This window comes from Acomys russatus, chromosome 27 (genome assembly GCF_903995435.1).
Source record: "Acomys russatus chromosome 27, mAcoRus1.1, whole genome shotgun sequence".
Taxonomy (NCBI): domain Eukaryota; kingdom Metazoa; phylum Chordata; class Mammalia; order Rodentia; family Muridae; genus Acomys; species Acomys russatus.
Window position 1 is genome coordinate 50,181,055 of NC_067163.1, and position 25,360 is coordinate 50,206,414.

Consider the following 25,360-nt stretch of genomic DNA (forward strand, 5'->3'; position numbering starts at 1 on the left):
TCCCTCCCCACATCCCTAGCCACTCAACTTTGTGCTCTTTCTCTTCCCCCATAACAAAAAAAGAAAATAAAGACGACAACAAAGAAATACAACTGACACAAATTACAAAAGTGAAAGTGAAATAAGCAAGCAAAAGATCATTACTACAGAAGAAAAAACAAACAAACAAACAAACAAACAGAGACCAGACATCTACAAAAACATCCTTGAATTCCTTCTGTGAAAGAGGAAGTGGATGCAGGCTCCTACCACTAACTATGAAGCTATCTGCAGTTGATACATACTGGAAGGGAAAACTGAGTCTTCCCCAATGGAGCCTCCCTACATACATATAGCTACATCTCAAGACAGACCACCATCACCAGAATACTTGTCCATTATACACTTTGGCTTCTCCATATCGTCCCCATCTGCTTTGACAGAAGGTGAACTGCTTCATGTTGAGAAATACCACTTTTCTTATTGTTCAATCTCTTTTCTTCTCTTGCATTCTAAATGCATCATCTAACTTATAAGGGCACTTAAAATGCCAACTGTGAACAAAATCAGAAAGATGATGAGTGGATAAACTGGTCTGGAAGGATAAAGTGAAATGAGAAACTTAAAAGTTGAAAATTAAATGAGTATAAATATCAACATACTAAAAACAAAAATAGGGCTATGTTTTGCAAAATTAGACAGTGAGAAAGAGGTGGGATGTTTGTATACAAATGTATTATGTATTCAGAAATATATAAATGGGTCTGTAATTGTTAAAATTCGACAATCAGAAGGAAGCTCAGAGATCTGGATGTTTAAAACGTTAAACAGACATAAGAACTAGGGAGCATTTCAAAGTTAACTGAAAATTACCCAGACAATATTAGAGTATTTGAAGAAAACATGACTTAATTATTGAACAATGTATACTACTTTAAGGCACTACCCAAAAATATCTGGAGACAATGATATTTGTCAGTGTAAAATAGAAATCCATTTCTGTTTAAAGTGAAATAATCTATGGAAAACACGTAAACAGTGAAAATAATGTGATGGGCCCTCTCCGACACTCACTGATATTATGTATGTTTCCCTTAAATAGAAAAGGAGGGCATGATGAAAGGGCAAGAATTATTTTCTCCAAAAGAATTAAGTAACCATTTTCACTTCTTTATGAACAATTAGTACTCAGATAGTTACAGCAGTTAGATCAATTATTGTGCCTAGAAGATCTTCATCTAATTAATTCAAAAGAAATAAAATAACTGACTTTCTCACGAACTCTGGTGCTCCATCTCTGACCACACCCCCTGGATGGGGAGGCATGGTGGCACTCAGAGGAAAGCTAGCAGGCTACCAAGAAGAGACTTGATACTCTATGAGCATATACAGGGGGAGGAGGTCCCCCTCAGTCATAATCATAGGGGAGCAGAGTAAGGGGTAAATGGGAGGGAGGGAGGAATTGGAGAATACAAGGGATGGGATAACAATTGGGATGTAATATGAATAAATTAATAAAATACATTTAAAAAATCAAATATTAAAAAAAGATAAATCAACATTTTTGGTTGAAAGCCTACCCTTTAAGAGATTTTTATTATTGTTTTTTAGACTTCTTTTAATGAGAGAGAGCAACAATGGGTGTGGCTCTGGATTGAAAGGAGGTGAGGAGGATCTGGGAAGGGTTGGAGAACAGGAAACAATCAGAGCATACTGTATGAAAGACCCACTTCAATTATTAAAGCATTACTCGGCTGTAGAAGTAACTACTAAAATACAATCCACTATTTACATAATCCTTTTTAATTGAAAGATGTTTACATTTATTTTTCATTGTATGGGGAAAGTGGTACACATGACTGGGGACACAGGTATAATGTCAACTTATAGGATTCAATTCTCTACTTATGGCTTTTGGAGATCACTTAGGCAATCAAGTCTGTTTGCAAGCACAATAACTCTTTGGGACATCTTGTCAACTTCCTAAAATTATTACTTATTTTAATGCAATACTTTGTTTACTCATTGATAATTTCATCTATGGATATAAACTGATCCTATTCATCTCCCCAACTCCTACTGAGTCCCCCCTTCATTTATCTTTAAGTGCCATATAGTCTTTTTTAGTTTTTCTTTTCCGAAAGTTATTTTTTGAGGTGTTAGAAATGTTTCATTTCTTTCTTTAAAGGTTTTTTTTTATTAATTTATTCAGATTACAACTCAATTCTTCTCCCATCGCTAGTATCCTCCCATTCCTCCTACCCTCCCACCCCCACCCTATTACTCTCCCTTAGGTCCATGCCCGAAGGGGAAACCTACAAGAAGAACATTGTGATGGGTGGATCAGGGCCCAGGGTTGTCTGCTCAAACTATTGCACTAGCCAAGGACAATACAAGTAGTAAACACAGAACCCCTACTCTGATCTAGCCAATGCACATGACATCCTTCACAGTTATGTGGAGAGTAGGGACTAATTCTTACATGAGCTCTGGTGCCCCATATTTGACAACCTCCCCTTGGTGGGGAGCCCTGATGGCACTCAAAGAAAGAATAGGCAGACTACCAAAATGAGACTTGATAGCCTAAAGTTATTTTAAGAAAGGTATTTACTATTCTGTAAGCACATTTGGAAAGCACTATTTCAGGAGAAAACATCAAAGGGCACAAATCCTAGTGATCAAAACACATCTGTCTGAATGTGAGTTTTCTTATGTAAAACTCAGACTCTGTCTTGGCCTAAAGCACAATCAAACAGAAAGAAAAGATTCCCACCTGCAGGCTTTCCCCTTTTAATCTTCAAAATCAAAGCCCATTCTCTACTTACCCACAAGGCCTATAGGTGAACACAATGTAACTCTCTTCGTCACTTCTCTCAGTGAAAGTCACACACGTGTGCTTTTCCCAGTGTCTCATGGCCTGCTTGAACATGGCTCTCTGGCTGCCTGGAAAAATTCACGACTTTAATACAACAGTGTGGGCTTGCAGGGAGGCGTGTTTGCTGCTGGATCCCCCAACATTGGCTGGCAGTTCAGGATGCCAAACAGCACTGACATCAACCGTGTCTGGTTCCCAGCACTGCAAATGAGACATTGTTTGCAATCCACACTCACCTTATACTCAGAGGGTTAAGGCATACTAGCTCTATAAATTTGTGAGTAGGAGGCTGGAAATGAGATATTCATTCTTCCTATCAGTGGTGAGAGGCTGTGCAGCAAATGTGAACCATTGTTTAGAATCTAGCACAATACTTAGACTAAAGATATTTTGTTTCAAGGGCAGAGATATTTGAAATTAGCAACCCCAGTTAACGGAGCCTTTTTCAGGTTTGGATAGTGTATTTTCTATATTAATATTCTATAAAAACAGATCCCCTGTATAATAGATTGCCTTAAACACACACACACACACACACACACACACACACACACACACACACACACACACACACACACACGGAGTATCTTACCAGTAAAGTTGCCTCCTATGACATAAGGAATGACACCTCCCGGCCATATTCTTTCCGTTCTTGACGTGGCAGCTCTAGGAACTCGATTTTTCTCATTTTGCTCTGATAATTTTGGAGGTGCTTTTCCCTTAGTGGCGTTAATTAGTTCCAAGCCTGAAGTGACATTTAAAACATTCTGTCAAACAGAAGTCCTTGGTCAGAGAGTCATGCATCCCTTAAAGGATATAACTTAAAGCATCATATATGTATTTGTAAATATGCCTGAACTGCATTAAAGGAAAATGACAGTCATTTTATGTGCTTAAGAAATACACGGAAAAAAAATAAAAATTAAATAAATAAATTAAATTAAATAAAAAAAAAAACAAAACAAACAAAAACAAAAAACAAAAAAAAAAACACGGAAATATTGATGTATTTCATGCTCAACATAATTTCTTAATGCTCTATGGGTGAGTTATGATGAATTTCCACACTGCCAAGACTAGGACATAGAAGTGTAAAAATAGTATAATGTCACGGAAAAACTGTCTTATATTCGCTATCATATCAGCCCATGTGCCATTCTCCACAACTGATAAAACAGATGTTAATCAGTGGAAGAGTTTAACTTTCAGTATTGCTACTTTATATTATTCTCTCCATCTACTTAATCACTTAAATAAAGCTTGGTATTCCAATAGTACAGCCGAGAGCCATAAATGCAACGGCATAAAAATAGTTAAGAAAAATATGGTGCTACCCACTGAGACAATAGGCTATCTTCTGTGTTCTTCTACTGCTATCTGCCTGAGCCAAAAGTTGCTATAATAAAGTGACAGAAAAGTCTACCTATTCAAAGCAAACTCTTTCTATGCCATTCCTGGAATTTTTCTTGCTGTGTTTGCTTTTCACAAATGTTCATGATTACTGTTTTCATTCATCAATCAGTGTCATTGGGACACCTCTTGATATTAAATGCTTTGCTGTGACAAATACTGAACATAGACTTCTATGACAAAGTCTTGCATATGTCCTTCTTTTCAATGTGATTGAGCAAATATATTAGAAAAACCTCTACTTCAACTATTTAATCATTAACCTATCAGCTGAAGACATATTAGGACATGAAACACAAATAAAGGATGTCGCAGAAAGTTTTCAGAATCTACAGATGATAAATTTCATAATATGGGTATGGAATAATTATGAAATCAGAATGGATTTCTGTTTCAGAAGTTTTAATGAAATATACACATGCATACATAAACATGTTATTATTACTCATTTTGGTGTTTTGGTTGTTGTTTTAAATGTATTTACTGTTATGTATATGGGTGTTTTACCTGTACTTATGTCTGTGCACTACATTTCTGCCTGGTACATGCAGAAGCCAGAAGACAGCATCAGCTACCAAGACTAGAATTACAGTTGTGAACTGCAATATTGGCACTGCAATATTGATGAGCATCCAGTGCTCTTAACCACCGAGCCCGGGCTCTCGTTTTGTTCTGAGTTTGGTTGTGGTTCGTTTTAGTTATGGTTTTGGTTTGGGAATTGGTTTGTCTGTATGTTTGTTGTTTGTTTGTTTTGAGGTAGGGTCTCAGGAATTCCTAAAATTCACAATGTAGCTCAAGCTACCTCTACCTTATGGCAATACACAAACCTCCAAGGTACTATGGACTATAGGTATGAACCACCATGCCTGGTTCAACTGTTTTCTAAATTGAAATATCCTTTTGTCAATTTAATTAAAATGCCTCTTGTTTAAAAATATATATATATATTGCTGTGGTTTTTTATTTTAATAAAAATTAACATAGCTCCATAACATATAAAAACATTTTAGTATGAAACTTAATCAACTGCAAATAAATATCAACAAAAAATTCATACTTATATCATTTTTGTAAGGCATAGCTTAAGTTAAGTCAAAGGAACGTGTCAGTTCGCTCCAACTTAAGCTCTAAAATGTATAGATGAAGTGCCAATTAAAACACAAATGAATAAGAGACTCTCTCAGCATATCCTTTACCTACTTCTCAGAAAGTTGCACACTAATCTTTATTAACTGAATTTCTATGGATACCATATATAGTGTACATCAAGTCAAGTGTGTGCAACGTTAAACACTGATATACCAGAGCCAATTCTTCTGATCCTGTCTATAAGTTGGTAGAGCGCCCCTCGTTTCTTTGGCATGCCATGGTCTCCAAAGCCACCTAAAAAATAAAAAATATATATGTATGTATTTAAAGTCTAATACTGTCGGTCCTTGTTAATAAGCAATAATAATACTGCTAATTTTCTTTGGTCAGAAATTCTTTTTGTGAGGAGTTAATGTGTTAGAAATCAGTATCCATGAATCTTTGTATAGGTAAAGTTTCTATGGGAATACATTAGTCACTAAAAACAAGGAGGTGGGAGCAACTCAACAAGCGGCCTAAATGACTTTATTTGGGCATCATGACAAGTGGGTTTTCTATTGATAATCTAAAACATTTTTCTTCTCTGTGACCTTGATACCACCTGTTGCCACATAACCCTGTTATGCAGACTGTCAGGAAATCACAGAGCCCTATTGATAGTTTCCCAGCTATTTCCCCTATGTAAACTGAGTCTGTTCAGATGTCCTGCCAGTAAGCAGAAATTAAAACACTAGAAGGGCAAGCCTTGTTCCTAAACTTTGAAATAGGAGGTCAAATTTTATAATATATTCAGCTATGTTTTGAAAGTTATTTCCTCTAATTTATATATCAGGAAAAAGATACAAAGTAAAGACCCATGGGTGTTCAACTGCAAAATGTGTTGCATTGCCTTATATGATTTGCAAGGTTTTAAAAAGTTTTTTAAAATGTCTTTAAAGGATTTTTCAGAATATAAGGAAGAAAAACAGAGAGAAATAAAGAACTCTAACCTCTTAAAGGAGGTGTCAAATGTCCTTATAAGGCAAACTACTGGGAGTATGGGCTATTAGTCGGCTTAATTATTTGCATTACATGGTCACATTTTTGCTGTGCATCTTGAGAAAAATTTTTGAAATTTTTCCATCAGACATTTCAGAAAGATGAGGTCATACTCAAATGTATTCATTCCTAAGCTGCTACTTGAGACCCTTTTAAAATGTAGGCTTTACATGTTTGAAATGACCATTATATGAAAACTTTATTTATATTAGATGGTGCTGAAATGCTTGTGTAACTAGGTGTTTAGGAAGGCTCCTTATAAAAAAGGAAAGAAATGTCTTGGCTAATCTCAAGTTCTAGGCACAAGAATCCTAGACATGAAAGTCCATGTTCTTAGTCTAGGAAAGGCAGTCATTTTTGGAAGAATATTTTAGCAATTTTGAATAATATTTAGAATAAATGAAATAAATTTTGGTACCAATAGTTCACTAGGCTTCAAAACCTGTTGTCACTTGTTCTAGAACTCAATGGAAATACACAAATCAAGTGTTTATTCAGAATAAATTAATAAAATTAATAAAAAAGGTGTTTATTCATTTATAAATATAACTCATACATTAGAAGAAGAAAAAATAAAAACTCTGCATAAATACATTAACATGGAAGGAAAACAGAAAAATCATAAAATATAGGATACTTAAATTATTTGAAATTCATCTGGATAGTGCAAGTTACAACTGAGATGTCTGCTCTGTATGCTTTTCAGCCATAGATTTATAATGTTTATAGTATCAAAACTATAATATGTCCTATACTATATATGTAAATTGATGTTACTTTCCCTACAACTATGTTTTCTCAGAGTCTATCTTTAAATAAAATAACAACATTAAATGATAGTGTTAATTTTTCTTCATCACAGAAAACCAATGGCTCCAAAATAATATGGGAAGTGAGAATGAAGCAATGGCCTACATAACGCTTATACCAAAGGAGAGCTTTAATAGAAAGTCAAGACATATTTTAACAAACAAGGGGCTTTGCCGAATCGTGTAAGCTCTTTATTGTCCATAATAAACTGTCCCTGTAGAAGTGGAGGAAGTAAAATACTATAGAGGAATGTGCTGTCTAAATTCCATGCAAATACCAGCAGAGAGGATAGGAGAAGAGGACCAGCTAGGCCTAAGTGGATGTAAAAACGTCATAAGGAAACCTGCACGTTTGTTCCTGATAAAGAAAATTGATGGCTTTAAAACTCTGAGGTCACAGGGCAAATTCTATGACCCTAAGTAGTTCAGTACTTGGAATGCACAGCCCAGCAGATACACATATGCCAGTCACAGACAGTTCTCAAGTTTCCCAGCATATATAGTTTACATATTAAATATAGTATCTATGTATTAATATTTATGTAAGTACATATACTTGTCCAGGAATTCAGAAAAGATTTTCACTATGTATAACTAAGAACAATGCATGTTATTTTTCTTAGTAAATTCTCCCTCTTTCACCCTATTCCCCTCCCCTAGGGATGTGACAGAAGGGGACCTCCTCCCCCACCACATGATTACAGCCTATCAGGTCTCATCCTGGTAGCCTGCTTACTCTAGCTCTGAGTGCCACCAGGTGTCTCTACCAAGGGACATGGTCTCTGTAGATCAATACTCTTATTTTAGAAACCGCTTGCTAAAACATATTGTACTGAAGTGCAACATTGCATTTTATGCATATTTTCTGTAATTAATTTCAAAATATCTCCACACATGTGCAATCTGCGTGTCTGAACACACACAGCAAACTGGCAGCATCTGCTGCATTTAGGAATTGTGCCACTGGCATCCGCTGCATTATCATACGGCTTTTCCATATATTTAAAATGTGCTGAAATAAATAATGAAAGCTATTAAAACGAATGAGTTAGACAAAGAAATAGTGGTGCACAGTAAAAGTCTTAACCCTGAGATAGATGTATCTGCTGGAAAACAGAGAGGGATTACGTGCATATTTTATATCACTTAGAGTAAGAGAAGAAAAAATAGTAAAAGGAAGAATTAAATACGATAAATGGCATGGCATCTAATAAATATTTTAATGGCTGGTAACATATGATTATAACAGCATGTGAGAGGTAAAGACAAGAGGATCTAATGTTTGAGGCCATCTTGGGCTGCACAGCAAGGCTGAAGCTATCCTGAGCTACAAGAGATTGTGTCTCTTTTTATTATAACATCTCACTAAGAATTAAAGCTATTACTAGAGCCTAAAATTTAAAGTAGGCTTATTTCCATGTACAAAGTCAAATTTGATGTGTTTTTAAATTTTTTTTTATTAATTTATTCTTGTTACATCTCAAAGGTTATCCCATCACTTGTATCCTCTCATTCTTCCCTCCCCCCCATTTTCCCATTATTCCCCTCCCCTATGACTGTTCCTGAGCGGGATTACCTCCCCCTGTATATGCTCATAGGGTATCAAGTCTCTTCTTGGTAACCTGCTGTCCTTCCTCTGAGTGCCACCAGGTCTCCCCCTCCAGGGGACATGGTCAAATGTGAGGCACCAGAGGTGAGAAAGTCATATCCCACTCTCCACTCAACTGTGGAGAATGTTCTGATGGGGCTTGGAACCAAACAGAGAATTCTCAACAGAGGAATATCAAATGACTGAGAAACACTTGATGTGCGTTTTTAAGCGTATTCAATTGGATTTTCTCCAAAACTATTATAAATTTGTTCATAAAACCAGCCATACCTGTGGTATGTCCAAGTTTTCCAAAGGGGCTCTGAGTCAGGTCAATTGTCCTGTCTATTTGGAAGATATTTAAGTCCTCATCATCTAGGGCGATGTCACCCCAAAACACAGCTAAAACAAAGAAGTGGAATTGAAATGTTAAAAAAAAAAATCAGAGTAAAATCAATGCAAATAAAGTTATTTATTGAATTATAAAACAAGGAGGGAGCTGGCTCGGGGGTTGAGCACCCACTGCTCTTGCATAGGGCCTGCATTTGTTTCCAGGACCTACCTTAGGTGCCTTAGGAACACCAGCTGCATGGCCATGACACTCGTGTGCTCCTACTCCCCACAACTCCACACGTATGAACATGAGCACATTTTGAAGGTAAGTTTACCTGGGTGAATTCGACCTGTCACAATATAAATGCATTCCCACCACCCTCCCAAACTTCAGCATTTTGGCAGAAAGCAAAAAGTAATTTTGCTCGAATGAGCTGTTCTATGGGCATGCTAAGCAAGGAGAAGCTGGTAACCATGAGCTAATCTCCTAATTTGTGAAGCGCTGGGATAAATATTTGCGTTTTCTGTGGATGCCCACAGCCCTGTGCAAGTCCTCACCAAAGGGTGGAAGCAGTAACGGGGAAACACATTCTGTGGTTACTCAGTTCAGTGACATGCAATGCAAACTAGAAGGCTTGGGTAACCCCTCACTCAGCACATGCTGTGTGCGTCTGAGGCATCTGTTTAAGGGCCAAGCTGCCTCTGGGTATCTGAAATGAATATGCAATTAACACAACTAAGTGTTTAGTCAGTTTTGCTAGGCAATTTACTTAGACAACAGGTGCTATGATGTCCATTTTTAACAGCTAATAAGACACAGTTGCTCATTTTTGGAAGCTCAGAATCATTCCATAACCCAAAACACATAGATTTTATGTAGGGCTTTATCCTACTTAAAAAAGCAAATATCTATAAGCCATTGCACAATTATGGGTCTCAATTACAACTAGCACACAAGTTTATCTTTTAATATTAATCATTAATATTAATGCTCAAATAATATTAATATTACAATATTATAATAATGATTAAATAATATTAACCATTAAACATTAAAATAATAATAAAATAGCTGCCTTGATCAAATCGAAGGTAAAAATCGAAGCTCACTTTGTAGCAGTACAGTAAGTTCAGAGAGCCTGACAGAGAGAATGGATCTATCACAGTACAGTAAAGCCCTGAGAAAGGCCTAGAATTTCCAATATTACTTTCTTGTTTTATCTTTCTTTTCTTTTTAATATTAGTCTACAAATATCCTTTTTGTTTATAATTAACTTCATATTTTCTTCTGCAAAGCAAAAAATGGGGGAGGACAGGAATATGAAGATTTATGAAGTAATTTAAATTATGTTTTCCAAATTTCCCTCTTTTATTACATTATAATCTTTTTCTTTATGAATTTTAGCATTATAAAGAACTAGTTTTTTTTAATGTAGTTAACTTACCAGATTTAATTCCAGGCTTAAAGGTTATGAACTGTTTGAGGATTTCTTCAAAGGCTGGTCGTATTATATAATTAAATTAACCAACTGGCAAGTTTGAGTCCCTACACAAATCTGGCAGGAGTGTGAGGAATGTTGGATTGATATACAAACCAAGAAAAGAAAAAATGAGAATTCAGTTCAAGACAGGTTACTGGGTGAAATGTGGAGATTTCTTTCTTCAGAATTCAAACTTCAAATTCTCTTTTCAACTGCTCTCTCCCACCCTGTCACTAATGCTGAACTCTGTCAATACAATGGCCACCTAATCAGTATAGAGAGGGGCTTACTGTCACTTGCAATCATAGAAGCAAAGTCTCAGAGATAGAACAGTATATAACAGTAAAAGCTTTGATGCCCAAAATTAAATCCAGACTCTATGGACCCTGCTCATACCCATGCTGCATAAAACACAAAGGCTCACATACCCCTCAAGCCACTCATCCCATAAAAAAAAATCCACCTTAATTTATCATTTATCAATCATGATGAAAGAATGATTGGTTTTCATTAAAATAGACTTCACATGCAAGGCATTCAGGTAAATTCAAGTTGGCTACTTTTTAAAACGGTACTTTTGGGTGCATGACTGAGGAATGGCTGTGACCACAGACAGGCAGAGTCAGCCCACTTCCTCTTTAATACTGTAGTCTTGTAGACAACTAGAGAACCTAAAGCAGGGATTCTTTAAGTTTGCTAAAGAATCAGAGAATCTGCTTAAAACAAAACCCCAGGATTCTGTCTGGAAATGAATCTCAGATCTCTGCACAGTTACTGTGGATGGTTATCACTGTCAGCATCTTTAAAAGTTTTCATTTTTATTTCTGTAAGAATAGACTTTCAGACTGGATAACTAGAAATCAGGAGCACTGAAGCTATTGGACTGTAGGTTTTTTCAGAGTAAAACTCTAGAAAAAACATAGTAACCTCCTCATAAATAGAGTTTCAGTGAATTATAATATAAATGTTTTGAACTTTAATTTTCTTATATGGAATTTCATATGAGGTAAACACAAGTGCCCCAATGTTCTTGTGTACATCAGTCAGCAGTCCACGGAAAAGACATGTTACAGAAGCCAAAAACATTATTTCTATAGAGGAGGAGGAGGAAGAAGAGGAAGAGGAGGAGAAGGAGCAGAAGGAGGAGGAGCAGGAGGAGGAATAAGAAGAAGAGGAAGAAGAGGAAGAAGAAGAAGAAGAAGAAGAAGAAGAAGAAGAAGAAGAAGAAGAAGAAGAAGAAGAAGAAGGGGAAGAATGAGGAGCCAAGACAGATGATACTTAGGTGGAGACAAAACTGTTCTGGAAAACATAAACCCATTATAATTAATCATATTTTATTCTAGGTCATAGCTTGTGATACAGCTTGGCAGAGAGTTCTGATCATGTCATAAACTGACTAGTCCAGGAAAACACCTTATGCACTTCCTTGGAAGTAGTGAGTGATGAAGCCAAGTCACTTATGTACTGTCAGGATGCATACTTACTGTCTGGAATCCTTGTGGGATTCCTGTGGCCAACAGGTAGCTAGAGCTAACTAGTGAGCCAGAACTAAATGTTGAAAGGGAAATTTTGAAACTACATACAAAACCACAAGGTTTGGTTTTCACCTAATGGTCCTTTGTCTTCAATATATAACAAAATTGGAGGTAGGGGGGAGACGAAGATGATGCCACAGAGTCTGCCATGGTACACAGAATAAATGTACTTTATAAAATAATGTATAGCAAGACTGTGCCATCTAACCCATGACTCTGCATACATTCCCCATAAAGAGTCGTAAGGCACAGAGCATACTATGGTTAGATAAGTAAAAACAAAATGCTTAATTACAAGTGACTAAATAGTATGTATCCCTTGGACTAGTGTTTTGATATAAGTGAGTATATACCATTTGTCTCTTTTTGCTTCTGGGTGAACTCACTCATTATGATAATTTCTAGATCAATCCATTTGTCCACAAATTTCGGGAATTCCTCGTTTTTAATAGCTGAGTAGTATTCCATAGTGTAAATATATCACAGTTTCTTAGTCCATTCTTCTACTGAGGGACACTTAGGCTGTTTCCATGTTCTGGCTATTATGTATAGAGCAGCTATGAACATGGTTGAGCATATGTCCCTGTTATGTGGTAGGGCATTTTCTGGGTATATTCCAATGAGTGGGATGGCTGGGTCTTGAGGAAGCCCTATTCCCATTTTTCTGAGAAAGCGCCAGAGAGCTTTCCAAAGTGGTTGTACTAGTTTGCATTCCCACCAGCAATGAAGGAGTGTTCCTCTCTCTCCAGATCCTCGCCAACATGTGGTGTCATTTGAGTTTTTGATCTTAGCCATTCTGATGGCTAACGAGGACAAGCATTTCTTTAAGTGTTTCTCAGCCATTTGATATTCCTCTGTTGAGAATTCTCTGTTAAGTTCCAAGCCCCATTTCGCAATTGGGTTTTTTGGTTTTGTGGTGTTTAATTTCTTGAGTTCTTTATATATTTTGGATATTAAACCTTTGTCAGATGAAGGGTTGGTGAAGATCTTTTCCCATTCTGTAGGCTGTTGTTTTGTTCTCTTGACAGTGTCTCCTGCCTTACAGAAGCTTTTCAGCCTCATGAGGTCCCATTTATTAATCTTTACTTACCAAGAAAGTGGGTCAGAGGAGAGGATATCCGATTGAGACTTTAGGCAAGAGTAGCATGGAAGAAAGAGGAAATAGGACCCACAGGGTCCTGGAAACCTACAAGAAGAACTTTATGACAGGCAGATCTGGATCCTGGGGTCCTCCTCAAACTAAGGCACCAGCCAAGGAGAATATAGGCAGTAAGCTTCAAACCCCTACCAAGACCTAGCCGACGAACATGATATTCTCCACCGTTGAGTGGAGAGTGAGATCTGACTCTCACACGAACTCTGGTGCCCCGTTTCTGACCATGTTCCCCGGATGGGGAGACCTGGTGGCACTCAGAGGAAGGATAGCTAGTTACCATGAAGAGACTTGATATTCTGAGAGCATATATAGGGGGAGGAGGTCTCCCTCAGTCACAGACATAGGGGAGGGGAGAAGGGGAGAAATGGGAGGGAGAGAAGAATGGGAGGAAACAAAGGAAGGGCTAACATTCGAGATGTAATATGAATATATTAATAAAATAAAAAAAAAAACAGGTGACTAAATAGGAGATCATTGAGATAGTTTGTAAAGGTACTTGTCACCAGATGTGATATCCTGAGTTTAATCCCCTGGGCCTGCATGGTGGAAGGAGAAAATCAATTTACTCCTTTGGGTTGTATTCTAACCTCCACATACAAGATAGACAGTTCCTAGGAATGGTGACATCTAAGATTGTCCTAAAAATTGTCCTTTGATCTTCACATACATAAAATGGTAATGTTTCTAGACACACACACACACACACACACACACACACACACACACACACACACACACACCGCTAAAAAACAATCAAACCTGGAAATGGAATTATAACACAGGTTAGGTAGAAGTTCTGCAAAAAATGAGCTAAATGTGATACAAATTTGACCAATTTGCCTTACATAAAAATATTAGCTATTTAACCAGCCCCAAAACGAACATTTCAAATTCATTCAATATAAAGTGTATTATTGAAGTATATTTTAAAATATAATTTCAAAAAATCTGCCTTTCTTTTTAATTCTTGCAATATATGCTATGAAGTAGCACTGTATTATGTGTCTCTGTTCTGCTAGCTACCCACTACAGGCCCATTGAAGGCATGGGTGTCCCAGAAGGCAGTTACCTTGAGATGGTTGAGACGCAGAGGGAACGCTCCAAAAGTAGCCAAAAGTAGCCAAGAGCACCTGCCTTCTCACTACCCATTCTCCAATTTCCAGTTTTAACTTCCAGCTGTTTTTGATAGAGGATTTAGAGAGGAAGAATGACATCATAGAAAGAACTGACAGGGCTGCTTTGACTCACAATGAAAGCCTAATGGGATTTTTTTCAGACAAGGGCAATACTAAAGGTTCGTACATCAGTTATCTTTACGTGATTTGGCAAATGATCCAAAATGTGTTTTAGAGACAAGTTTAGAAGAGAAAATCACTTCCTGTCAGCATTTTCTAGGTCCAGAGAAAGTTTTTCTCCAAATGTCATACATGTAATTTTATATAAACTCCCAAGAGGAAAAACAAATATATGCTTTGTTGTTGTTGTTTCCTTGAAACAGGGTCTCCTAAAGCTAAGGTGCTCTTTACTCACAACTTAACCAAGAATGACCTGGAAGTCCTTTTTTCTGAGCCCTTTGCCCCATACAAGTATCTAAATTTTTTGCTTGATATAACAAACTAAATAAAATGTATCAACACCTAGAAATATGCTTAAAATAAGGAGAGGAAAATTTTCCAGGTAACATGTGACTTACTTAAATTACCAGAAAGGAAAATCAACTTCCCACTCCATGTTTTATTTACAACCCTTTTGCGCCATGCCAAGGGTCATATATTTATGACTCCAGTACTGAAAATTCTGAGAGGCAAGAGCACAAGTTCAAGGCTACAGTGGACTAAGTAGCAAGACCCTGCCTCAACACAAAAGAAAACTTTAAAATATCTTTAGATTTTCAAAATCAGCATTTCCATGTTTCTTGAGAGATGTAGAGGGAAAGCCCATGATCTTAAACATAAACTTAACAAAAATAATTTACTTGTTAGAAAAGTGCTTATGTTTAAGTGTTAATATTGAAATAAATATTTACTCAGTCTTTTTTCATTAACTGAATTGGAAGATGGATTTTACATAGTCACTCTCTCTTTATCTACCAAGAGTAGAGATTCTTTTAGTGGATGTAGGGTGGTGGAGATGAAATATAAAAGAACTTATACTATGAATTATTGCTTATGGCAGAGATAGAAACTTTTCATACACATTCTAATCTTTGAAACCCCTTTAAAGAACATGGATTTCTTTTTTCTAGTTAAATGTAGTTTATTGTATGTATGTGTAGTAATATAAATGTATATGTAAAAGTAAAAAAAAAGGTAAAAATCGGAAAAAAAAGAAAACAATGGTCATCTTTAGTTATTTATTAAGTTGGAAAATAAAACATAAGCTGTTGTTGTATCTGAAAAGGTGAAATAAATATGTTTGTAACCATACATGTACATCTATGGATGGATGGATGGATGGATAGATAGACAGACAGAGACAGATAGATAGACAGACAGACACAAATGAATGGAGAGACGGCTATATAGATGGATGGATGGATGGATGGATGGATGGATGGAATGATATACCCTGTCAAAAAGGGTCAATCATTCAGAAAATGGAGTCATTTGACAATAAAGTCACTTCTTATGTTAATAACAACCCTGCTAGTTAGCAGGGTGGTACTGTATTGTTTCCACTAAAGGCTGAACATAGAAAGCTGTGTTTCTCTCTCAAATCAATGTTCGCTGTTTCCACATAATTTTACATCATGGATATGATCAAATGTTACATTTTCAAATAAACATCTTTCTTACAGTCAGAAGACAAAAATTTTCCCATAACAAAAGACTCATTGAAACTGCCTGTCAATCTGCATTTATAACCCACAATGCCTGTGGATGGGGATTCTCGGGACATTTTTAAAATATCACCCATACCACAAATATTCATTTGGAACTCTCTGTATCAAAACAAAAAAAAAAAAAAAAAACACGGTCTGAAAGTACTTTGATCAAACAAATGTAAAAATAAATATTGAGTTTCTTTTGCGTGTAGACCTAATATTTTTTCTCACAAGTCTTAAGAAAATAAATCATTGCAGCTCCCAAGTTTTGTAAATCTACCATTCTTACATTGTTCAAACACAGAGCTCATAATCAACCACTAACAAGAGTGGGTTTATTTGTTTTTCCCACATCATACATCTGCTAAGGATAAAGAAAACATCAGTTATTTTTTTTCTTTCCCTTAGTATTGTGACTGTTGACATTTGTAGGCAGTGTAGGATTGATCCTCATATTTCTTTTTTTAATTAAGCCTGTTTATTTTCTAAATATTCACACTAGTCCTTGATGTAAATCTTAGTCTATGTTTCTGGTAGTAAGACCAGCTATGTAAGTTGACTGTTTTCTAAATACTGGTTTTGTTTTATTTATTAACTGCTACACTCATCCCACAAAGAGAAGTATCTCTTGCCTTTTTCCTTCTTTTTATCATTTTACTTAGCTTACTTTACAATGGTAGTTGTGAAAAATGTTGATATTATAATCCTTCTGATTATTATTCTCTTATAAAAAGATTTCCTGTTGGTACAGGTCAAAGGCTAGAGGGCTTTCTTTGGTTAGTATCTCACACTGCACAACCACAGAACAATTCAGGCTCAGTCAAGTAAATAATATGGAATATAAAACTGCCCTGACACCATGAGAACCTGATTCAACACACTGATTTTTGTTTCCTCTCTTATTGCTAATGTAATTTTAAAGATTTGGAGCATAGCTGAGGAGATTTAAATTCCAGCCAAAAGGAGTAAAAATGGAAAAGATCGATAAAATGTTTCTTTCTATCATTTTTAATGTTTTATGATTTTATTTTAAATGTTCCACAGAGTATAACTTCTGCAAATTTGAAATGTAAGATGCTTAATATCAAGAGTGCAATTTCTCCTGATATGCTCTTTGAGCACTACAGCACCCTGATGTTTAGTAACATTGCTAACGTTAATAAAAGCCCCTATGGACTAATCTGACAACCCACCAATTCAGTAGTCCCCATGTGGCAACAGTGGTACAATTGTTATTGGGGCAGGTCTCTGAATGGAAGCAAGGCCTGCTTTGCAGGATGAAATTCATTTCTGTTATTGTAAGTCAGAAAAAAAAAAATCCATGGCTATGTGTGACATGGGCACTAAAGGGAACTTAATACTGCAGTTTAAGTAAATTAAACATGTTGGCAAATTGTTTTCTAAATGTTCCATGTTAAGTGCTGTTTTCAGCATTAATCTGAGAGGCTTCTCTTTCAATGAAGGGCAGTGAATGAAGATGCTCGTGGCTTCTCCAGGAGCTGAAAATAAGAGACAGTTGAGCGCTCAGCTGTAAACAGAACTTTTAAACCACTCCAAACCCCTAAGGTTCAGATAACACCACTAAAGAGAAGACTAAAAGAATATAAGAGCCAGTGTATAACGGGATGGGCTGCAAATATTTCTTATTGCATCAGCCTGGCTTCTGGTCATGATCTTACAGCTGGCCTAGCGGCTTGCCTACATAAGACGTTATCTGTCGAGAGCCAGTCATGGACTGGGGAGGGGGTCAGGAGGTACTGCCTTCAGTGCTGAATTATTTGCTACTGATGGATTCTGAGAGATTCATTATCTTCAGATGTGTGGCTACCAGTGAGTAATCTCCATTAATTATCTCCATGCCCTTGGTACCCCAGATAATTCTAGTTAAACAGTGGGTCCCAAGCAAAACTACAGAAAAGAAGTCAGGTTAAGTTGGGTGGTAGGGAAATGGGTGCATCTGGAAAGTGAGAGAAATAAGAATATATTGCACACGTGTTATGACACTGCCAAAGAAACAAATTAATTAATTGTTTAAAAGGACCAGGGATATGACTCAGAGCATAATGGTGATGGCTGCTAAATTTGAAGACCTGAGCTCAAACCCCAGAACTTACAGACTAAAAAGAGAGAATCAGACCTTACATGTTGTCCTCTGACCCACCTACACTTGTCTTCACACATATACACGTAAGTAAGTAAGTATATAAACAGACGAATAAAATGTTTTTAAAAAATCAAACTGAAAAAAAAAAAAGACACTCAGACCTCTTATTGCTTATCAGATAAACTCTGACCTTTACTTGACAGAGGTAAGCACTTCCCCACCCCCTCAGAATAAATAAGCCATTTCAGAAATATACATAGTTCTTAACTATAAGCGTCACCTGTCAAACTTTCCACTAGAAGTTATTATTGTAAAGTGTCAAAACCACAGAAAAGTCCCCCATGGAAATTGATGGAAAAGACGGTGTAGTGGTTTTAATAGGGATGAGCCCCTAATAGATTCATGTGTTTGAATGCATGCCCATAAGGGAATCTAGGGAGTGGCACTATTAGCAGGTGTGGCCTTGCTGGATGAAGTGTGTCACTGTGGGGACAGGCTTTGAGGTCTCCTCTGCTCAAGCTATGTCAAGTGTGAGATTCCAGTCTCCTACTGGCTGCCTTGAGATGAAGGTGTAGAACCCTTGGCTCCTCCAGCACTATGTCTGCCTGCACGCTGTTATGCTTCCCGCCATGATGATAATGGACTAAACCTCTGAAACTATAAGCAAGCCCCAAATTAAATGTTTTCTTTTTAAAGAGTTGCCTTGGTCATGGTGTCTCTTCACAGCAAGAAAATCCTAAGACAGATGGCTACTACCTGTGTATGGCCGCAGATACAAGAATGTTGCTTACGTTGACGTGTATGGATGATTTCTTTTCTTGGAAAGTGTAAGCTACCTACAAAGAAAGCCTTTGATAAATAATGGATTGAACCCTAATTTTAGACCTAATACTGAAGAAACCACCTGATACTCTGCCTATGCCCTGAGTGTGGTCTTTAACACCTGTTTAACAACCTGCCGTCACTGTTTCAAGTATTGTCTGGAATAAAAAATGGGGAAATTGGATGTTGACATCCAAAAATAAGAATGCCTCCTAAATAAGTAAAATCTTTTGTAAAAAAAAAAAAATCAAAATCCTTGATATGTCATTCTAAAATTTAAGTATTTTGATCTGTGTTAGTAACTTTTAGTTAGCAAATATATAAATTGAAATTTTGACTCATCAACTCCTATAATCTGACTGTGCTATTACTAATCAATGTTAACTACACCCTTTGACTCAGAGCTTATCAGTTCTTTACATCTGTGGAATAAAAATAGAACTGTAATTTTCATCTTAAATGACTCACAGCACAACTTGTTAGAGGAGTTCTCTTGGAGTCTTTTGAAAAGAAACCTTAAGATTTATATGTTCACCTCGTTTTCCTAGGCAAATTCCATATCCAAAACAGTTCAACATTTCTTTTCAGGGTACCACATGATGGAAGGAAATATCTTGTTAATTGGTTTTTTAAAAGGCTCATTTTGTCTTCTCTCTGTGTGTTTGTATGTATGGTCATGTGTCTACAGTATACGCATACATGTGCAGGGTATGTGAGCCCAGGTGCATGTTCTGAAGCCAGTAAATGATGTTGTGTGCCCTGCTCTACACATGATTTTTTTTCATGCAGAATCAAACACTAAACCTCAAGTTCAGCTAGTAGATAGCAAGCTGCTCACAGTGACCCTCCAGGCTCAGCCCTGAGACTGGAGCTTACAGGCATGAAAGCAGCCTTCGCTGTGTAAATAGGTCTGGGCAGTGTTTCTCACCCTGTGGGTTGTGATCCCCTGATAGTCAAAAGACCCTTTCATATGGGGTCACATATCAGACATTTACACTATGATTCATAACAGTCGCAAATTACAGTTATGAAATAATTTTATGGTTAGGGGGTCACCGTTACATGAGTGTTATTAAGTATTAAAGTATCATAGCATTAGGAAGGTTGAGAAGCACTGGGTTGGGGGGGGGAGGGTCGGACTGGATTTGCACTTCTGCACAGCAAGCACTTTTATTATCTGAGTCATCTCCCAGACTCCCAGATCATCTCCTAGATGGGAAGGAAATTATAGACAGTGAAGGCGTTGTTTGTTGATACCAGTACCTGACTTCCAGTGCTTCATTATTCATCACTCTCTTTGCATTGCGTTTTACCAAGCTCTCATAGATACTGGAACGGACTCTCTTATATATCCTCACTTTAATAATGATTTGTAGTTTGGGTAGGCTTTATAGCAGCCATTCACACTCAATTTTGAATGAACTCTTGAGTCTCCTACTCATCATTCAGAAAATTTTAGCCGGCCAAGACTCTTCGAGCCTACTTTAAAGCATTGCAAGGGACATTAAAACAGACGGCAGTGACAGAATGAGTCACGCCGCCCTACAAGTGTTCACTGGGTAGGTGGTTTTCCCAGTTCCGTACTTGCAGTGCTAATTACCCCTAAGCCTGAGTATTTCTGGGTGAATGCTGATGCACTCGGATGGGTTATTTTTCTCCGAAGCTGTCACTCTGTCAGCCGTTCACTTGCCACTTGGCCAGAACTCAAGAAGAGTAGAAGCGGGGGGCGTTTCCAGAATGAAACCTCTGAACTATTTTTAATTACGAGTTTAAGTTAGGGCAGAATTAGAAGCACTATCATGGCTGTGGGGTCCGTGTGGCCCTCGGTTCACTTCATGTGAAAACACAGACGTCCTTGGAAAAGCTCATAAGACTTTGAATTCTAGTTCATAATAAGATGAATAGTTGTAAAAGGGAATGAGCATTAGGACATTTATCCACCACGTGTTCAAAGATATATGATAATATATTAAATAATGAGCTATACCTAGAAAGGCGCCTACTCAGTATAGATTCAAAGCAAAGACGTCTTCTTAACAGATTAATCTATGTGGTAGTTGAGAAAGCCACCCCCAAACAAGAAGAGTTTAGAAAGGAACTTTCAACAATGGCTCTGGGACTATGTTTTCCTTTCTTTTGTAACTAATCTTCTATGACTGATATGCTTTTGTGTTTTTTATATAAATGTGCTCAATCAACAAAGGCAGTCCTCCTCTTCTGCTTAGAAGTCATGCTATATTTTAAATATTCAGAAAATTGCACCAGTTATCTAAATTTGCAAATATGTGAGGGATTATATTTTGCAAATTTTGTCCTTGAATTTGAATTACTAGAACATCAATTAAATTTCCCAATCCCGTTATCCCATTGCTGTCCAAAGACAGCAGCTTCATGTGTATAGTATTTATCATTCCAATGTATGCTTCCTTTCATCTATGATTCATTTATGGATCTAGAAAAACTACAGTATTGCTTCTTCTGTATTATTTAAGTTTCTGTTCAAATATCATTTGTGTGTTCTACAACTAGATTATCTTCTCAATACCAAATATACAGAGTTGGTTCGTGGCTCATAGCGGCTTTTTGGTATTTAACATATTATTTATGTGACTCTTGATGTTCCTTTATATATTTTTTGTTAAAGTTTATATAGTATGAAATATTCCTCAATGTAATTACTCCTGTGGTTAACATCATGCATTGTGTAAGATTTTGTCTAGCAAATATATCCAGGAGCTAATTTGGTCATATGGTGTGATCTTTAAACTGTATTAAAGACATCGTGTATATTTTAATATGGGTTACCTATGGGAGCAGCTAAACCAAAATAAATAATGAGATATTCTCCATTCCTACTTTAAAATCAGGCTTTCCAAGGTAAAACAAAGACTCATACACATATTTCATGGTATTTGAAAAACAATAAAATATATAATTTCATTATGTATACTCAATGAAATAAACTGTAAACTCAAAAAAATTTTAATAAGCTGTTTTCAACAATCTTACTGTTGGCAGTGGCTGATAATGCCAAAGTTGTTATTGTAAAGTGTGTTTTATAAGATAACATGTACATGGAAAAGCTACTATGTTGAAGAACCAGTTTTTCTTAGGGTAGAAGGAGTTAGCTGTAAGGTAGGGTATCATGTATTACATAAAACTTAAAATTCCAAATATGAATTGGAATTTCACTGCATATTTGTGGTAAATCTCATACCTTAAAAATGAATTGCTAATGTGGCTCAGTTGTTAAGAGTGCTTGCGTATTTATTAGAGAATCATCAATCAATTCCAAGAGCACATGTCAGGCAGCAAACAACTTCTGTAACTCTAGTTCCGTGGGATCCAATAATTTCTTTTGCCCTCTGAAGGCATCGGCACACATATGACATACATAACACATGCACACACACACACACACACACACACATACACACACACAATAAATATGCTTCCCAGTCTAATTAGTAGCACTGAAATGCCAGCACAATGGTAATAAACACCACCATCACACAGAAAAACTTTTCAATAGAGAAACTGGTCTTTGTAAAAGTAAGAAGTGATTACAAGCCTGCAGCAGAGAATCAGTAAGATTACCCATATAACATAGTCCCACGAAGCAATAAAGATCCCAAAGAGTTAAATGGTGCATTGTAAGATACAGGAAAAAAAATGAGTAAGTTCTATTAGGTTAAAATTTGCATATCAATAAAGATAATAATTTGCTAGATAGGAATATTTTATCAAATATGGTTAAATCTATTGTTATTATAATGCTAAAATACAATTAGGCATTTTTGGAAAATGCTGGGAATTCAATTTGTTCTTTTGCAAAGAGAAATAAATTTCAAACAGCACACTGCCTGATAACTAGCATGGTATAGTATTGTATTGCCTCCCAAATCCACCCTTTTTTCTGAACACTCTGCTCCTTTTACTGAGATGTTTGCTTGGATGCTGTGCAGACATTTCCCATGTGCTCTGGAACCTGACTTCATCCCCTGTATGTACCTGTCCCTGACATAGAGTAGATTTCATTTAGAATAAATGGAACTTATTAGTAAACTCAATTTCAATACTTGTCATTTATTTCATATAATGAACTTTATTATTTTCCTTAAACTATATATTTTTTCATTTGTATTACTTTAAGAAAAAGAATTTTTTTCATATAACATATAGTTTGTTTTCCCTTCCTGCAATTCCTCCCAAATTGTCTTCACCTCACTATCCACCTAACTTTATGGCTCCTTTTCTCTTTTCCTTCTTTTTTCAAACAAACAAACAAACAAAAAGCAGGAAGAAAAAAACAAGAAACATATATACAAACAGACACACACATGCGCATGTGTGTATGCACTCACACACATCAAAAGCAAAACGACCAAAAGACCAATAAAACCAACAAGTACCAAAACAAAGCAAAATGAAAACTCCAGAAAATACCATTGAGTTTTTATGGGAGACAACTATTCTTGGCCATGGGGCATTGGTACACCCAGTAAACTAATTGTCTCTTTACAAGTGGATAGCTTCATGGCCAGAGTGGCATCCTGTGCAGATTGTATATGTATAAATAATGTTTAAACAACAGATCTTTTCTCAAGATCATATGCTAGTTTCCCCACACTTCCTAATGGTATTAAGATTTTATTTTATTTGTTTGTGTGCTGTCTATGTTTCCATGGAGTTCAGATGCTAAATTGGAGCTAAATTGATAGCTATTGGTGAGCTTCCTAATGAGGGTGTTGGGATATGCACTCTGATAAAGTGCTCTCAACTGCTAAGCCATCTCTTCAGCCCCTTTCCTAAAGTTTGTATACCACTTTTCATAAATATCTTTAGATTAAAATGAGTCATTTTTTAAAAATGTTGTGACAAGAATTTCTTCTGCATGAGTGACTCTGTCTCATACAAAGACTATGAGTCTTTTCCCTAGATATTTGTGATACCAACTCTGTCACCCATAGTAATCATCTCTTTATGCCTATTTTGTAATAACTCAAATAAACAACGGAACAGGAAGAGGGCTATTTTGGATCACAATTTTAGAGTTTTTCTGTTCAAGATCACTCACTAAGCCAAGTTGGGGCCAATGGTGATACAGTACACCTAGGAAGAAACTGGAGGAAAAGGGCACCACTTGCTTCCTGACAACTCTGGAGTAAAGACAGTAAGAGAAGGGGGCCAGGATCTCCATATCCCTTCCATAGGCAGGCACCCAATGAATGGACCTCTTCTCATCACTCATCAGTCCCCACTCTCTAAAGAGTCTAACACCTCCCAACTGCATCTTAACTACCAACAAAGGCTCTATTGTATGCACTTTTGGCACATTTCACATGAACTCTATGGCACCTGTAAAATATGCAAGCCTTTTATCCTGCTTCATTGGTACATTAGCCTTTAATACTCTATTGTAAGATAATAATTGCTTCATTAGAAGCTTTAGGAGAATTAGGCTCCTATTTTCCTGTGCTTTCAGAATTTTCTCAATTGTTTTAGGCAATGTATTTTATATTTGAATTTGAGAAGCAGCCAAATCCAAGATTTGTCTCAAGATTTTTATTAGAATTGCAATAACCCTGCAAATTTACTCATAAGTAGTTATTTTTAAAATATTTGATATTCATATCCATGATCGTATTCAATCTATTCTGGGGTTTATTTATTTTCTTATATGGAAATATAAATTTCTTCCCGAAACCATACATATACCTTATTGAATTTATTTCTCAATAAAAATATGGATTTTTGTGACCATATCTAATACTAGCATTTTATAATGTATTTTCCAAATGTTGTCTGATGTTTTTAAAAAAAGGGATTTTGTTTTGTTCTTGTAGTCATGAGACATACTGAATTGGCTCCAATAGGCCTACTGCCAATCAATAAAAACAAATTTTCTATTCAAGTAGTGCTGCGTTGTATCATGTTATGTCATGTCATGTTTGTTGTATTATGCTGTGTCATGTGTTTCCTTGTTCTGTGCTCTGTTGTATTGTGTTGTGTTTATACATTCCCGTGGTGGTATTGGAAGTATGAATGTGTCTATGTTCCATTTTGGTTGCTTTGTTTAACAAAATTCCTACAACCTTAACACAGAGCACAAGCACTGATAGGAGAAGCCTCAGTTTTACAGTTTCTAATGAAAATACTCATGGTATTTTATCTCCAAACCTTCCCTTAAATGTCTTGTACCATTTATATTTATAAAAGAAAGCATCCCATTGATGAGTTTCTCATTACTAACTATGTTTTATAAATTTGGAATCAAAGAGATACCAGCCACATAAAATGACCTGGCAGTCATAATT

The 25,360-nt window shown here is 36.4% G+C and overlaps 1 protein-coding gene across 1 annotated transcript in view; it reads right to left on the minus strand.

Moving 5' to 3' along the window:
• Tll1 (tolloid like 1) overlaps positions 1-25,360 on the minus strand; it is a 196,763-nt gene that overhangs the window by 98,067 nt on the left and 73,336 nt on the right. Inside the window, exons 2-5 of the mRNA XM_051169507.1 lie at positions 9,080-9,190; positions 5,567-5,647; positions 3,447-3,599; positions 2,805-2,922 (exon numbers count right to left, since the gene is read on the minus strand). Coding sequence (XP_051025464.1) covers positions 2,805-2,922; positions 3,447-3,599; positions 5,567-5,647; positions 9,080-9,190 — 463 coding nt within the window. The remainder of the gene's footprint in view (positions 1-2,804; positions 2,923-3,446; positions 3,600-5,566; positions 5,648-9,079; positions 9,191-25,360) is intronic.